The 16,224-nt window shown below is 29.4% G+C and overlaps 1 protein-coding gene across 1 annotated transcript in view; it reads right to left on the bottom strand.

Moving 5' to 3' along the window:
- The window catches only part of LOC111621132 (EH domain-binding protein 1-like), a 110,241-nt gene extending 96,078 nt beyond the window's left edge, over positions 1 to 14,163 (bottom strand). Inside the window, exons 1-6 of the mRNA XM_023363203.1 lie at positions 14,141 to 14,163; positions 12,752 to 12,809; positions 10,235 to 10,384; positions 5,032 to 5,213; positions 4,723 to 4,928; positions 1,560 to 1,650 (exon numbers count right to left, since the gene is read on the bottom strand). Coding sequence (XP_023218971.1) covers positions 1,560 to 1,650; positions 4,723 to 4,928; positions 5,032 to 5,213; positions 10,235 to 10,384; positions 12,752 to 12,809; positions 14,141 to 14,163 — 710 coding nt within the window. The remainder of the gene's footprint in view (positions 1 to 1,559; positions 1,651 to 4,722; positions 4,929 to 5,031; positions 5,214 to 10,234; positions 10,385 to 12,751; positions 12,810 to 14,140) is intronic.
- Positions 14,164 to 16,224: the final 2,061 nt, after the last annotated feature.

Below are 16,224 nucleotides of genomic sequence, written 5' to 3'. Positions count from 1 at the left end.
GGACCCATTCAAGGTCATTACATTTCTTCCCATCCCTTCTGTGGGAGCAGCGAAGTTTTGGCAGAAAAGCAGTTGTTGTCGATAATGTTTTTGAAAACATGATTTTAACTCTATGGCAATATTTGTTATACTTTTGAAATTCCGTAGGCCATCTGAAGATGGAAATTTGCAATTTAGAGAGAAGACATATCACAGATCATCAATCTGTCAAAATTGGGAGGATTATCTCCACATACTGTTTGTGGCCAGCAGTAAAGAATATAATGAATAAAAATATGTAAATTGCGTGAAGTCCATCATGTGGTCCAAAATGTCCCATATACAATATTGTTAAGACAAGTGACTGTTCTTTTTCTCCCCCGCAGCATCAACTGACTGCAATAAGTTAACCAAACGTCACACAAGTCGAAAAACTTGAAAGGGTTGTGTATGGGAGACAATCACAATTGTTTAAGGTGTGAATTTGTCTTTATGTTATTACAGAAAAGATGTAAGCAAATAAAGTCTTGGTGGTTATCACATTCCAAGTCAATATCTATCAGTTCAGGCAGCGGTGCACTCGAAATATTCATGTCTGAGTTGAGCCACTCAGTTTTCTTACATTTTCTATACAATCTGCATTGTTCAGGCATTAGTCTTTTGGGTTTTTCTGATACCTTTTAAATTTTTCTTTCCAATTTCCTTTGCAATTTCTTGACATATAAAAATTTTTTTCAACTCGCACAATTATTGACTTATAACTTTACAAATTCAATTTTATTAGTTATTATTACTAAACAATAACTGATAAAATAGAATTTGTTATTATTGCTAAAAAATATTGTAGATCCTGTCATTCTGTATAAATCAACACCAATTTCAACATCCTATCTCTTCACAATCCAAAGTTTCACTGCCCAAATGCTGCACCAAGTTGGCATTTTCAGTGTTCACAGACAACTGCTACCCCTCGTTCGCACACCCCATTTCCACTCCCCCTCACCATTACCCACCATTTTAAATATGAACATAAACCATCTACCCAACAAAATTTAAATCATTAGATTATCATTTATATTAGGTTGTTCAGAAAGTAAGTTCGTTTTTTTTTTACCACTAGATGGATTAGTCGTACCTTTCTCGCCATTTTCATTCTAAACCGTATTATCATTATATATTTTGACAGCTAGCATTTTAAGGCTTATTTGTAAAAAATTTTGTTAGATTCTGTGCAATTGTTTATTTTTTGTGTTCCATCAAATATGGAAGATTGGAAGCAGCATTTTCGGATTATTTTGCTCTTTTATTACAGAANATATAAAAACAATAAAAAATTATACTTCAGAAGTTAATTTAGTATCAAAAACGTAAAATATTTGAGTAGCCCAAGACATAGCCAAAGATTGCAGCGCCACAGCACTGGCGAAAATTTAAATTTGCCGACTGGAATTCTTTCAGATAATTGACTTTCGGATAATCAACGCTCTACTGTATTATTATATACTCTTCTGGAATATATATATAAAGAACTCTTAAACTAAATAACTAATAAAAAAATATAGTTCAATAGTCATTCTTACTTTTCTATCTTAGTAAAATTCTCTTCTTGATAAACACTTTCTTTTTGTGATGGTTCTTCTAATTTAATTTCTAATGATTTCTGTTCAACATCTAAAACATTTATCATATTATTAATATTAAAAACTAATTTCTATGATTTAATAAATTATAACATATCACTAATCAAATGATAAAGCCAAATTAACTATTGTGTTAGAACTAATTAATTATACAGATATTATATAATTTAAACTAAAGATTTATTTCTAATTATTGAATGTAATACAAGATAACAGCTTAACCATTTACTTTATTCCAAATTACATAATATCCATATAAGTAATTTTAGCCAAATTCTAGCACAATAGTTAATCTGACTTTATCATTTGATTACTACAATTCAGGATTGGTTTCTATATAATTAGAACATATCAAATCAACTAGACGAGTGGTTCTCAATGGGAGTAATAAAACATTTCAGAGGCCACAAAAAATATAAAAGGATATATTTCAGTGGTCACAGGAACTGCCAATGGGCAACCAGAGCTAAAAGCATATTAATTTATAAAGTAAAATATAAAATCTATTTTTATATTTTGTACAAATTAATTCTAAATGTCATATTACAGAAGTCCTAACTGAAAATCCAATTACAAGGAGAACATTGTTTTTATAATAATAATCGTGGCTATTGTATCATTAAAAATTATTTCTTTAATTTGTACAAACAAAATAAATATATTGAAAAATATAAAAACAATAAAAAATTGTACTTCAGAAGTTAATCCTCTCTCAAAACTTCTTTCCGTTTGCCTCAGGTCCAAGACAAAGAATGTCCTTTTTCTCCTCTCTGTAATTGTGGGAGCCCTCAATCTTCATGAGTAATTTTTCCATGTGGANCAAAAACGTAAAATATTTGAGTAGCCCAAGACATAGCCAAAGATTGCAGCGCCACAGCACTGGCAAAAATTTAAATTTGCCGACTGGAATTCTTTCGGATAATTGAAGTTTCGGATAACTGACTTTCGGATAATTGACTTTCGGGGAAAAATTTATATGATGAAATGAAACCAAGGTTCAGATGCTTATTAGAAATAGAAAGTCAGAATGGGTAGTGACCCATTCTAGAACTTTCCATTTGAAGTAAATATAGCTATTATGGATATAGAACTAAAAGAATGTCTTGTGGATCTGCAAAGTGATTCAAGCAAGATTCAGGAACAACCAAAACACTTTCTGGATTAGTGCAGAAATTGAAAATAAGTTTCCTCAGTTTTGGAACGAGGCAAAAAAAATTTTATAAGTTATTCCAAATTCCTATTTGGTTGAATTTGGTTTAGTAGAGTTATTCATCTGATAGCAAAAGCCTGAAAGAGATTGGATATTGAAAACAGAAAAATCTTCAACTATGTTTAATGAATTTCCAGCCAAATATACAAAAACTTGCTTCTTCTCATCAAGATCACACTATAAGTCTTAAACTAAAACTTTTATATTTTTAAACATTTATCTATTTTAAATTTATTTTAATAACATCTAATATTTTTTACAAACTTATGAAATATGTGAAATTTTTTCCTAGTTTATAATTATTACTTTTGGTTTTCTAGCTTTTGTTTTAAGTTCTATCAAATTATGATCTTTTCATTGGAATTTCCTCAAGAGAAAAAAAATCATATTTATTGATATGAAAATAAATGTTTCCAGTTCCATTATCTTCTTGTTCTAATTATCATTTCCAAATTTACAATGCAATCCTTTATTGGATTATTGTTCAGAAAAATATAATTATCTGATTGAGGGGCACAGAACTTAAGCAAGCCTTCAAGATAGTCATGAGACAAAAAAGGTTGGGAATCATTAAACTAAACCATCAATAATAGTCAAAGCTGGAACTTCAGTGGTGCCTGACTTAAATAAATGGATCTACAGTGAACAAAAATTATGAACTGCAGAGATATTAGAGATTTTTAAATCTACATTAAGAGAACAATGTATTAATAGCTGAGACTGTGTGATACTATTCCTTTGCATGGCAATTGTTATTTAATAACTCCTAAAAAAAGGAGAGCAACAAAAATGTGGTATATTGTAAAAAACCATGGCATTGTCATAGCCCATCAGTTTACTTTGTTTGCTTTTGTTTCTTTATTGTTAACTTTACTTTTATTCTTAATTGTATTCCAATCTATTCAGGATACAAACCAAATGAGCAATATATCAGATGGTGTGATATAACTGATGTATCTATCCATATGTTTTGTCTATTTTTGATCTACATGTTGACTTGAATTTTGCAGGTTGTATTTCATACAATGATAGTTTAAAAGTCATTAATTGGAATAAAGTAACATTTCTTTTTTCAGTAGAAATTCAATGACACCTGATTTTTTAAAAATTATTTGCTAAAGTACTTTTATATTTGGATGGCAAAAATAAATGAAATATATTTCAATGTATAATATAACAAGTTGTGATATAATGATGTGAGGTTACTGTACAAAAAATGTTAACACTCTATAGAGAAGTAAAATATAAGATTTTAAATATTTACATAAAACTTTTTATATTAGTATTATAGAGAATTTATATTATTAGTCAACAATATTTAATGTATTATTACATTTAGTTTTAAATTTATGCCCAATTCTTAAATCCAAAGACATAAATAATCAAATGCATACATTTGTATTAAAATTTTACTGGCAAAAAAATATGACTAATTTGATATTTCAGAACATTTGACATAAAAAGAAAAATTATAAATTATTCAGGAAAGAATTTATATTTTCTATCAATTTAATTCAGAGTTTCTAAGAACAAACAATAAAAGTTATTTTAAAATTGTTTGTTTGTATATTATGCTGTTGTTATTTTATTCTTGTAAGTAATGAAGGTAAAATATAATTTATGCATAAAGTGTTAAGTCTTCTGGTTAATTTGTAATCTATCTTTTTAATCTATTTTTAATACACATATATTTCTGCTATGGAATTACATCAGTTCAATTTTTATCATTCCATGTAACACAGTAAATTGCAGAATTACATTAGTAGACATACCTTTAATTTAATTAATAAATTTGTCTCCTCTTTTCAAATAAATATTTTAGTTGAAAATTAATTCTATTTAGTTTAATTAAAACTAATATAAACTTTCAAAAAGTAGTAATTTAAAAACTACCTTTTTGCTTAGAATTTTCCACGACCTGATTTTCATCTTGACCAGTAGCTAATAAACCAAACTTTGCAGCTAAATCTGAAATTTTTGCCGTAGTTTCAGCCCTATTTAATTCTGGTTCATCATCAAAGTCATCAAGATTTCCAATATCTTGATCTAATGGGAGCTGAATACTTATTAGACTGGCTATACTTTGCATATCTTCATCACTGCATTAACAAAAAGTTTTATAAAAGAAATTCATCATCATCTTAGTTTTGTTATAAAACAAATACTATTGATACATTCAAATTTTTAAATATCAATACTTACGTTGCTTTTCCTTCTCGAAGAAATACACAAGATAATTTAAGATTTAAATAGGCAGAAGATACTTTTTTTGATAAAAGTTTGAAATCTATTTTTAACTCCGTTTGAAATGGTATCATACTTGCATATTGTTTCATATTTATATTAGCTGTAGCTACTTGACGCCGTTTTCCTGTCGTTGAAATCTACAAAAAAAGATAAAAAGATGTTTCTTACGAAAAAAATTGTGTTTACAAAATATAGTTAGTTTTATAAAAAATACTTTTTTTGTATTCTAAATAAATTGTGAAATATAATTATATCATTATAATTTAACATTACTATTCATCTTCAGATAAAAACTTAACAGAAAAATATAATGCAATTTAATATTACAAAGAAAAATTTTCCAAACACTCTATATGGAGTCTAAAAATATTTGTTTTTCTTTTAGTCAGACAAAATTTGTCATACTAGAAAGATACATTTTATCATCTTTAAGTAAGAAAATAAATTTTATTATATAATTATATAATAAACAAACAATGCAGTAAAATATATAATTGAAAAAAATCCATAATCTGATATGTTAAACTAAACAACTAAATTATTTAAGGATTATTTCAAAAAACTACATTAAATTATTATGAAATATTGCATTAAAGGTACAAGAGTCGTCTAAAAAAAGTTAGCAATTAAAATTAATCCAAATCATTCATTTCTTATGAAACAGCAGCATCTTCTATTTTCTATGAAATTTAATTAGTTTAAAGTTATATTAAATTAAATTAAATGTAGTTTTGAAATAATCCATAAATAATTTAATTGTTTGCTTTAACATAAACTAATATAACTCAAAGTATTCAATATATTTGTTATAACTGATAACTATTCAAATAAAAAATATCTATACATAGATTTAAAGCCTCACTTTTTATCTAGTGCTGAGTTTTATAGATCTAAATATCACAGAAAATAAATTTTCATGGTTTTAACCTATTTGCTGCTGGCCTTGCTTTCAATTCAATTTAATAATAATTGCAATAACTTTTTAAAATATCCAGCAGTAGATTTCATAACTTTCTCAGCAAAAAATTAAAATTCAAAATCAAAGCTGGAACAGATAATGCAAAATCAAAATCATTCACACTTTTCTAGCAAGTGGGTTTAATGAACAAATATACAAATGTTTTTGATTTATTTTATAAACCTGGCTCAGTTTTAAGCTACAAAATTCTGAAATTCCAAATTGAAATGTTTCAAACATTCAATTACGTTATTTATAAAATTTTTATATAAACTGAAAATTTTATATATTTGTTCATTAAACCCATTTGCTGGAAAATTGTGAATGGTTTTGGTTTTATGATAACTTATGATAAGTTCTCCATAGCAATTTTGTGCTTAATTCCAAAGAACAAACATAACTATCATTTCTAAGCACCATCAAGTGACAATGCTGACTAGTGTGTGTAAAAATTGCAATCCTGTCCTGGCATTACAGTCTGGTGTACTATCCAAAATAACATTGGTTGGACCTTACTGCCTCCATTGGACAATGAATGCAGAAAGTTATGTGCACATGCTGGAAAATCATGTTCTCTCCATGGTGTCAGCATAACCTGATTTCAAAGTGCATTTTATGAAAGAGGGGGCACCTCCTTCCTTTGTGCTGGTGTCCAGGAAATGGCTATAGGATCATTATCCAGACTGAGTCATTGAGTGACAAGGGGACACTGAACGGCATGCAAGAAGTCTCAACTCAACTTCAATGGACTATTTTTGTGGAGTTATCTGAAAGAGCAAAGGTACCATACAAAACCTTGTGATATCCAAGCTTTGAAAGCAGCAATTCAGAAGAGGTCATTTGCAGATTCACAGAAAATGCACAGTGAGCAGCATCTGCACATTCTGCACACAATACTTGAAGAAATGTGCATCAAATGCTGGAGAACACACACACAATTCTAATTCTCAGGATATTCTGAACAGTATATAATTATATTTTTGTGTTTATTCAATTGTAAAACTGATTTTTGTGAAAAATATATAGAGAACATAATTACAGTGTCTGTACAGGTAATTCCATCTGAGATTCCCTGACCAATTATGACATTATTTCCTGACTTATTAATGTCTCTGCATGTCCCCTTTTCATTATGTAATTATTGGCCAAGTCTATTTAAGCCAATTTTGCACAGAATCATATAAATTTTTTATTAAAAAACACTTTATTCACTTAAAAAATTTTTTAATTTTTACGTAAAATCAATTACGTAATTAGCTACGTCATTTCTACATCATATAAAAAATTTCATGATTTAATTTAAATTAATTAGTAAATTTTATTTAAATAAGAAAAAGACTTGCATTGTGTTATAAAATCAAATTTTCTTAAAGCACAGAGGCAGTAAATTCAAAATAATTTAAACAGAAGAACTTGCTTATCACATGTTATTTTTAATCTAGCACGGACCCATTCAAGGTCATTACATTTCTTCCCATCCCTTCTGTGGGAGCAGCGAAGTTTTGGCAGAAAAGCAGTTGTTGTCGATAATGTTTTTGAAAACATGATTTTAACTCTATGGCAATATTTGTTATACTTTTGAAATTCCGTAGGCCATCTGAAGATGGAAATTTGCAATTTAGAGAGAAGACATATCACAGATCATCAATCTGTCAAAATTGGGAGGATTATCTCCACATACTGTTTGTGGCCAGCAGTAAAGAATATAATGAATAAAAATATGTAAATTGCGTGAAGTCCATCATGTGGTCCAAAATGTCCCATATACAATATTGTTAAGACAAGTGACTGTTCTTTTTCTCCCCCGCAGCATCAACTGACTGCAATAAGTTAACCAAACGTCACACAAGTCGAAAAACTTGAAAGGGTTGTGTATGGGAGACAATCACAATTGTTTAAGGTGTGAATTTGTCTTTATGTTATTACAGAAAAGATGTAAGCAAATAAAGTCTTGGTGGTTATCACATTCCAAGTCAATATCTATCAGTTCAGGCAGCAGTGCACTCGAAATATTCATGTCTGAGTTGAGCCACTCAGTTTTCTTACATTTTCTATACAATCTGCATTGTTCAGGCATTAGTCTTTTGGGTTTTTCTGATACCTTTTAAATTTTTCTTTCCAATTTCCTTTGCAATTTCTTGACATATAAAAATTTTTTTCAACTCGCACAATTATTGACTTATAACTTTACAAATTCAATTTTATTAGTTATTATTACTAAACAATAACTGATAAAATAGAATTTGTTATTATTGCTAAAAAATATTGTAGATCCTGTCATTCTGTATAAATCAACACCAATTTCAACATCCTATCTCTTCACAATCCAAAGTTTCACTGCCCAAATGCTGCACCAAGTTGGCATTTTCAGTGTTCACAGACAACTGCTACCCCTCGTTCGCACACCCCATTTCCACTCCCCCTCACCATTACCCACCATTTTAAATATGAACATAAACCATCTACCCAACAAAATTTAAATCATTAGATTATCATTTATATTAGGTTGTTCAGAAAGTAAGTTCGTTTTTTTTTTACCACTAGATGGATTAGTCGTACCTTTCTCGCCATTTTCATTCTAAACCGTATTATCATTATATATTTTGACAGCTAGCATTTTAAGGCTTATTTGTAAAAAATTTTGTTAGATTCTGTGCAATTGTTTATTTTTTGTGTTCCATCAAATATGGAAGATTGGAAGCAGCATTTTCGGATTATTTTGCTCTTTTATTACAGAAAAGGTAAGAATGCTGTTCAAGCAAGAAAAAAATTGTGTGACGTGTATGGAGAAGATGTATTGACAGAACGACAGTGCCAAAACTGGTTTACAAAATTTTGTTCTGGCAATTTCAATATTGAAGATGCACCACATTCTGGATGGCCAGTTGAAACCAATGAAAACAAAATAAAGGTACTGATTGAAGCAAACTGCCGAATAACAACACGTGAAATCACTGAGATTAAATTTGTCAAATTGAACTGTTTATGATTACTTGAAACAAATTGGTTTCGTTTCAAAGCTTGATATATGGGTTCCACATGTTCTTAAAGAGAGATGCTCTCTTTGGTGGGATTTTAAGGAAATTTTTTTTTGGAGCTTTTACCAGACAATTTAACAATTGATTCGAAAGTGTACTGCCATCGAGTAAACAAATTGAGTAATATCATCAAACAGAAAAGGCGGCCAGAATTGATCAACAAAACAGGTGTAGTGTTTTACCACGATAATGTCAAATTTCACACAAGTTTGGTAACTCGTCAGAAACTGTTATAACTTAGATGGGACGTGCTATCACACCAACCATATTCGCCAGATCGAGCACACTCAGATTATTACTTGTTCCGGTCTATACAAATTTTTTTTAACTGTAAGACATTTACTTGAAATGACAATGTCAAAAATCACTTGGATCAGTTTTTTGTAAGCAACGATTAAAACTTTTATGAATGTGAAATCATGCTACTACCAGAAACGATGACAACAGGTATTTGACCAAAATGGTTGAAATATAATTCAAAAAAATATTTATTTATTATAAATATTGTGTTTTTTTCCATGGAAAAAAAACGAACTTACTTTCTGAACAACCCAATAGTTTATGAGATAAATGACAAGAGTTGTTGTGCTTATGTTTGGTCGCTTTAGTTTTCATACACTCCCTACACTGAACCAAATTTAAAAAGATGTGTTTGGATCAAAAAAGAGCGAGTGCAACAGATGGATTCTGTGGTATTTGCAATTCCCTGACTTTTTCTGTTAAAAATCTTATTCACTGACTTGAAAGTCAGGAAATAAGATTCAGGTCTGTATGAACCCTGTAATTATGAAATACACTGTAGTTGTAATGTTAATTTAATTCTAACCAACATCATATTTCTTGTATTTTATAGTTTTCAGTGTAGTACTACAAAACATTTTAATTTTTTGAAAAAATGTGTTTTCTTTTCTTTTTTTCACTGTGCAATTAGCATATCACAGATTAATGAGTATTAGATTTATTAGTATGGTTTATAAAAATAAACAAAACAGATTTATATTGATAGAAATAAATATGCCTATAAGTTAGTCGTATTGTTGTTATAATATTTTAAATATAATCTAAATAAAAAAGATACAAACAGAAAGACAAAAAAACAAAAAAAAAAATGTTATATTAAAAAAAACTGTTAGATATGAAAATAAAAATCTTTATTACATACATCTTCAATTATAAATGTCCAATCTTTATCTTCAAATTGATTGCTACGTTGATCTCTAAATAACGTAACTGTAATTTCTATATTTTCAGGAGTAGGCCATACAATTAATCCTCTATATGGATTATAAATTGTTGGTTCCCAACTGTGAAACTGTAAAGTAAATAAAATTTTTAAAAATATCTAATTATAGTTTGCTTAAGCAGAGTTAAATCTAGCTAAGTCTGATTTAATTAAATTTATAAAACTGTCAAAACTTTTATTATTTTTCAACTTTTAATCAAATTGAAAAATAATCCAGTTCACTATTGATATCCCTCCAGCATTTTATTCATTATTTTACTTTTATATATTAGTGTGGTGCTTAAAATATGGAAAAAAATAAATTGTTTACTTTTTGGTGGTCCTACCCTCCAGAACTATTCCAACTGGTCTCAAATTACTACAGAAGAAATTTAAACTTGATATATTAATATTTAGAGGTAGCTCAATGACCACAAAGTTTATAAAAAGAGCAATTTATGACAAATGAAAATATACAAGACCTGTTTTGATAAACCAGACTTGTTTCACTTTTTTTGGACAAAAAGACAAATTAAATAGTCATGTAGACTCTACAACATTAAGAAATTTGATGGATTACAAACCAAAAATGCAATGAAAAAATTTTTAAACAACAATTCACAAAATTTGAAATTTTCAGTACAACATTCAAAGCAACTTTATCAGTTTACTTTGGTAGAGTCAGAGCGTTTTTCTTTCTTGTTGTCTGGATAAGCCTGATGGTGCTGTTGAACAACTTGCAACAAATATTGAAGTTGTAATTCATCATGAGTCATTAGGCCACTGAATTTCTGGATGAGTGCAACCATGTGTTCTGCATGGTCTTTAACAACTTTAATGCATGTACTGACTCTGCAGCCTTCTGGTAGTCCTCTCTATCTTTCCACAGATCAGGATCTACAGTGAGAAATGTATCTGAAAGTTCCATTAATTCAAACAGAGTCTGTGACTTTGCAAATATAAAATCCTCAAGATTTTTTCCCATGAATATGTCCAGATCAACACTAATTTGCTTAGTGTGGCCCTATTCAGTGTCGTCATCATTTTGCATTGCTGTAATTATTAGCCTCTTTGTAGCAGAACTTACATAGTTGTTGAAAAAAGCTAAAGTAACCAAATCTGGCAACAAATACTGTAAGTGTTTAGAAAATTTGAGAGATGCTGCCTTGGATATTGTCGCGTTGACTGTTGAGTATTCATGAAAGTGATTTCAGAAGATGAAGATCATTTTAAGTAAAAATAATAAGTTTTACACGGACAACGATGAAAGAAATGACTGAAACAAAAAATTTTTTTTTGTAAAAGAGTCGTACTTATATTTATTATATTAATGAAGATCATTGTTAGGAGCACTGGCTACCAATACTGAAATCCAGGCTTTCAAGTACACATGTTCAGCAAAGACACACACATCCTGTAGTCTCTTCTCTTCTTGTTTTTATTAAGTGGAACGGGCCCTAAACATCTACACCTTCAAACTGTAAATTACCTTTGAGAGTATAAGTCACTGAGTCAGCCTCAACTAGAAACAGGGAAAACCATTTGCAGCAAGACTTGATGGTATCAGCACAATAATGATCATGAGTCATGACAGAAATTAATTTTGTGGGAATGTCATGTAATTAATGTGTGATTAATTGAATGGTTTATTTATTGAGATGACCAACTACAGTTTTACAAACTGTTGTACTAAAATGGATACATTGTGGTTCAAGCTTGTGATTGCCATTTGCTCATCTTTACTATTTGGAACCTATAAAACTTCAGTGACATTGAGCTACTGGTAAATATTCGCCAATGGAGTAGAATTTTGGCACAAATTTTTTCTATATATATTTGAACAGAAATAGAGGGTAGGAAGTTTACATTTACAAATTGTGAAAATAAGTTTCACCCTAATATATATACATGAAACTTTGATATACCATGAGCTTCTCTTTTTCTATTATAGTCACAGTCACAAGTTAATTTTTAAAGTTCAAAAATTTAGTATTACAACAGTTGTAGAAAATTTGTTGCAATTTTTAAAATTATCAAAATAAATATAAATATTCTAACTTTGACATTACAGATTACTCCACTAATGTTAATTGTGTTCCAGTGACTCTGCTAGTTAACTAAGTTATGTTCTGATAATTGTGTATAGATGTTCAAAAGACTTAAAAAATTATTTTTTTACATTTAGTCTCCAATACTGTACATTCAGATAATATAGTTTTGAATCTAAATTTTAATTTAATTGTTCAAAAGCAATTTTATGATAACATATATGAAACTATTTTAAGATTAGTAATAACAATTTTTAAAAATTTTATCAATCATAACAGCTTTAAGATAGCCTGTTACAGTAAGGCAAAAATTTGTCAATGACTTTAGTAATTTGTGTAATAATGAAATTTTTAATATTAATAACCTTAATTCAACATTATTGTAAAAAGTAATGTAATATAACAATACCTGTGAACAATATCTACGATTTCTCCGTGTCCAAACAACACACAACTTATTTGGTTGCCTAAAAAAATCAAAAATTATAAAATAATGTCATAAGAATGCATTGTAATAAGAANAAATGTAGTTTTGAAATAATCCATAAATAATTTAATTGTTTGCTTTAACATAAACTAATATAACTCAAAGTATTCAATATATTTGTTATAACTGATAACTATTCAAATAAAAAATATCTATACATAGATTTAAAGCCTCACTTTTTATCTAGTGCTGAGTTTTATAGATCTAAATATCACAGAAAATAAATTTTCATGGTTTTAACCTATTTGCTGCTGGCCTTGCTTTCAATTCAATTTAATAATAATTGCAATAACTTTTTAAAATATCCAGCAGTAGATTGCATAACTTTCTCAGCAAAAAATTAAAATTCAAAATCAAAGCTGGAACAGATAATGCAAAATCAAAATCATTCACACTTTTCTAGCAAGTGGGTTTAATGAACAAATATACAAATGTTTTTGATTTATTTTATAAACCTGGCTCAGTTTTAAGCTACAAAATTCTGAAATTCCAAATTGAAATGTTTCAAACATTCAATTACGTTATTTATAAAATTTTTATATAAACTGAAAATTTTATATATTTGTTCATTAAACCCATTTGCTGGAAAATTGTGAATGGTTTTGGTTTTATGATAACTTATGATAAGTTCTCCATAGCAATTTTGTGCTTAATTCCAAAGAACAAACATAACTATCATTTCTAAGCACCATCAAGTGACAATGCTGACTAGTGTGTGTAAAAATTGCAATCCTGTCCTGGCATTACAGTCTGGTGTACTATCCAAAATAACATTGGTTGGACCTTACTGCCTCCATTGGACAATGAATGCAGAAAGTTATGTGCACATGCTGGAAAATCATGTTCTCTCCATGGTGTCAGCATAACCTGATTTCAAAGTGCATTTTATGAAAGAGGGGGCACCTCCTTCCTTTGTGCTGGTGTCCAGGAAATGGCTATAGGATCATTATCCAGACTGAGTCATTGAGTGACAAGGGGACACTGAACGGCATGCAAGAAGTCTCAACTCAACTTCAATGGACTATTTTTGTGGAGTTATCTGAAAGAGCAAAGGTACCATACAAAACCTTGTGATATCCAAGCTTTGAAAGCAGCAATTCAGAAGAGGTCATTTGCAGATTCACAGAAAATGCACAGTGAGCAGCATCTGCACATTCTGCACACAATACTTGAAGAAATGTGCATCAAATGCTGGAGAACACACACACAATTCTAATTCTCAGGATATTCTGAACAGTATATAATTATATTTTTGTGTTTATTCAATTGTAAAACTGATTTTTGTGAAAAATATATAGAGAACATAATTACAGTGTCTGTACAGGTAATTCCATCTGAGATTCCCTGACCAATTATGACATTATTTCCTGACTTATTAATGTCTCTGCATGTCCCCTTTTCATTATGTAATTATTGGCCAAGTCTATTTAAGCCAATTTTGCACAGAATCATATAAATTTTTTATTAAAAAACACTTTATTCACTTAAAAAATTTTTTAATTTTTACGTAAAATCAATTACGTAATTAGCTACGTCATTTCTACATCATATAAAAAATTTCATGATTTAATTTAAATTAATTAGTAAATTTTATTTAAATAAGAAAAAGACTTGCATTGTGTTATAAAATCAAATTTTCTTAAAGCACAGAGGCAGTAAATTCAAAATAATTTAAACAGAAGAACTTGCTTATCACATGTTATTTTTAATCTAGCACGGACCCATTCAAGGTCATTACATTTCTTCCCATCCCTTCTGTGGGAGCAGCGAAGTTTTGGCAGAAAAGCAGTTGTTGTCGATAATGTTTTTGAAAACATGATTTTAACTCTATGGCAATATTTGTTATACTTTTGAAATTCCGTAGGCCATCTGAAGATGGAAATTTGCAATTTAGAGAGAAGACATATCACAGATCATCAATCTGTCAAAATTGGGAGGATTATCTCCACATACTGTTTGTGGCCAGCAGTAAAGAATATAATGAATAAAAATATGTAAATTGCGTGAAGTCCATCATGTGGTCCAAAATGTCCCATATACAATATTGTTAAGACAAGTGACTGTTCTTTTTCTCCCCCGCAGCATCAACTGACTGCAATAAGTTAACCAAACGTCACACAAGTCGAAAAACTTGAAAGGGTTGTGTATGGGAGACAATCACAATTGTTTAAGGTGTGAATTTGTCTTTATGTTATTACAGAAAAGATGTAAGCAAATAAAGTCTTGGTGGTTATCACATTCCAAGTCAATATCTATCAGTTCAGGCAGCGGTGCACTCGAAATATTCATGTCTGAGTTGAGCCACTCAGTTTTCTTACATTTTCTATACAATCTGCATTGTTCAGGCATTAGTCTTTTGGGTTTTTCTGATACCTTTTAAATTTTTCTTTCCAATTTCCTTTGCAATTTCTTGACATATAAAAATTTTTTTCAACTCGCACAATTATTGACTTATAACTTTACAAATTCAATTTTATTAGTTATTATTACTAAACAATAACTGATAAAATAGAATTTGTTATTATTGCTAAAAAATATTGTAGATCCTGTCATTCTGTATAAATCAACACCAATTTCAACATCCTATCTCTTCACAATCCAAAGTTTCACTGCCCAAATGCTGCACCAAGTTGGCATTTTCAGTGTTCACAGACAACTGCTACCCCTCGTTCGCACACCCCATTTCCACTCCCCCTCACCATTACCCACCATTTTAAATATGAACATAAACCATCTACCCAACAAAATTTAAATCATTAGATTATCATTTATATTAGGTTGTTCAGAAAGTAAGTTCGTTTTTTTTTTACCACTAGATGGATTAGTCGTACCTTTCTCGCCATTTTCATTCTAAACCGTATTATCATTATATATTTTGACAGCTAGCATTTTAAGGCTTATTTGTAAAAAATTTTGTTAGATTCTGTGCAATTGTTTATTTTTTGTGTTCCATCAAATATGGAAGATTGGAAGCAGCATTTTCGGATTATTTTGCTCTTTTATTACAGAAAAGGTAAGAATGCTGTTCAAGCAAGAAAAAAATTGTGTGACGTGTATGGAGAAGATGTATTGACAGAACGACAGTGCCAAAACTGGTTTACAAAATTTTGTTCTGGCAATTTCAATATTGAAGATGCACCACATTCTGGATGGCCAGTTGAAACCAATGAAAACAAAATAAAGGTACTGATTGAAGCAAACTGCCGAATAACAACACGTGAAATCACTAAGAGATTAAATTTGTCAAATTGAACTGTTTATAATTACTTGAAACAAATTGGTTTTGTTTCAAAGCTTGATATATGGGTTCCACATGTTCTTAAAGAGAAATGCTCTTTTTGGTGGGATTTTAAGGAAATTTTTTTTTGGAGCTTTTACCAGACAATTTAACAATT

Source organism: Centruroides sculpturatus, unplaced genomic scaffold, assembly GCF_000671375.1.
Source record: "Centruroides sculpturatus isolate CEXI.00-Female unplaced genomic scaffold, Cexi_2.0 scaffold171, whole genome shotgun sequence".
Classification (NCBI taxonomy): domain Eukaryota; kingdom Metazoa; phylum Arthropoda; class Arachnida; order Scorpiones; family Buthidae; genus Centruroides; species Centruroides sculpturatus.
This window is presented reverse-complemented; position numbering and strand designations above follow the sequence as displayed.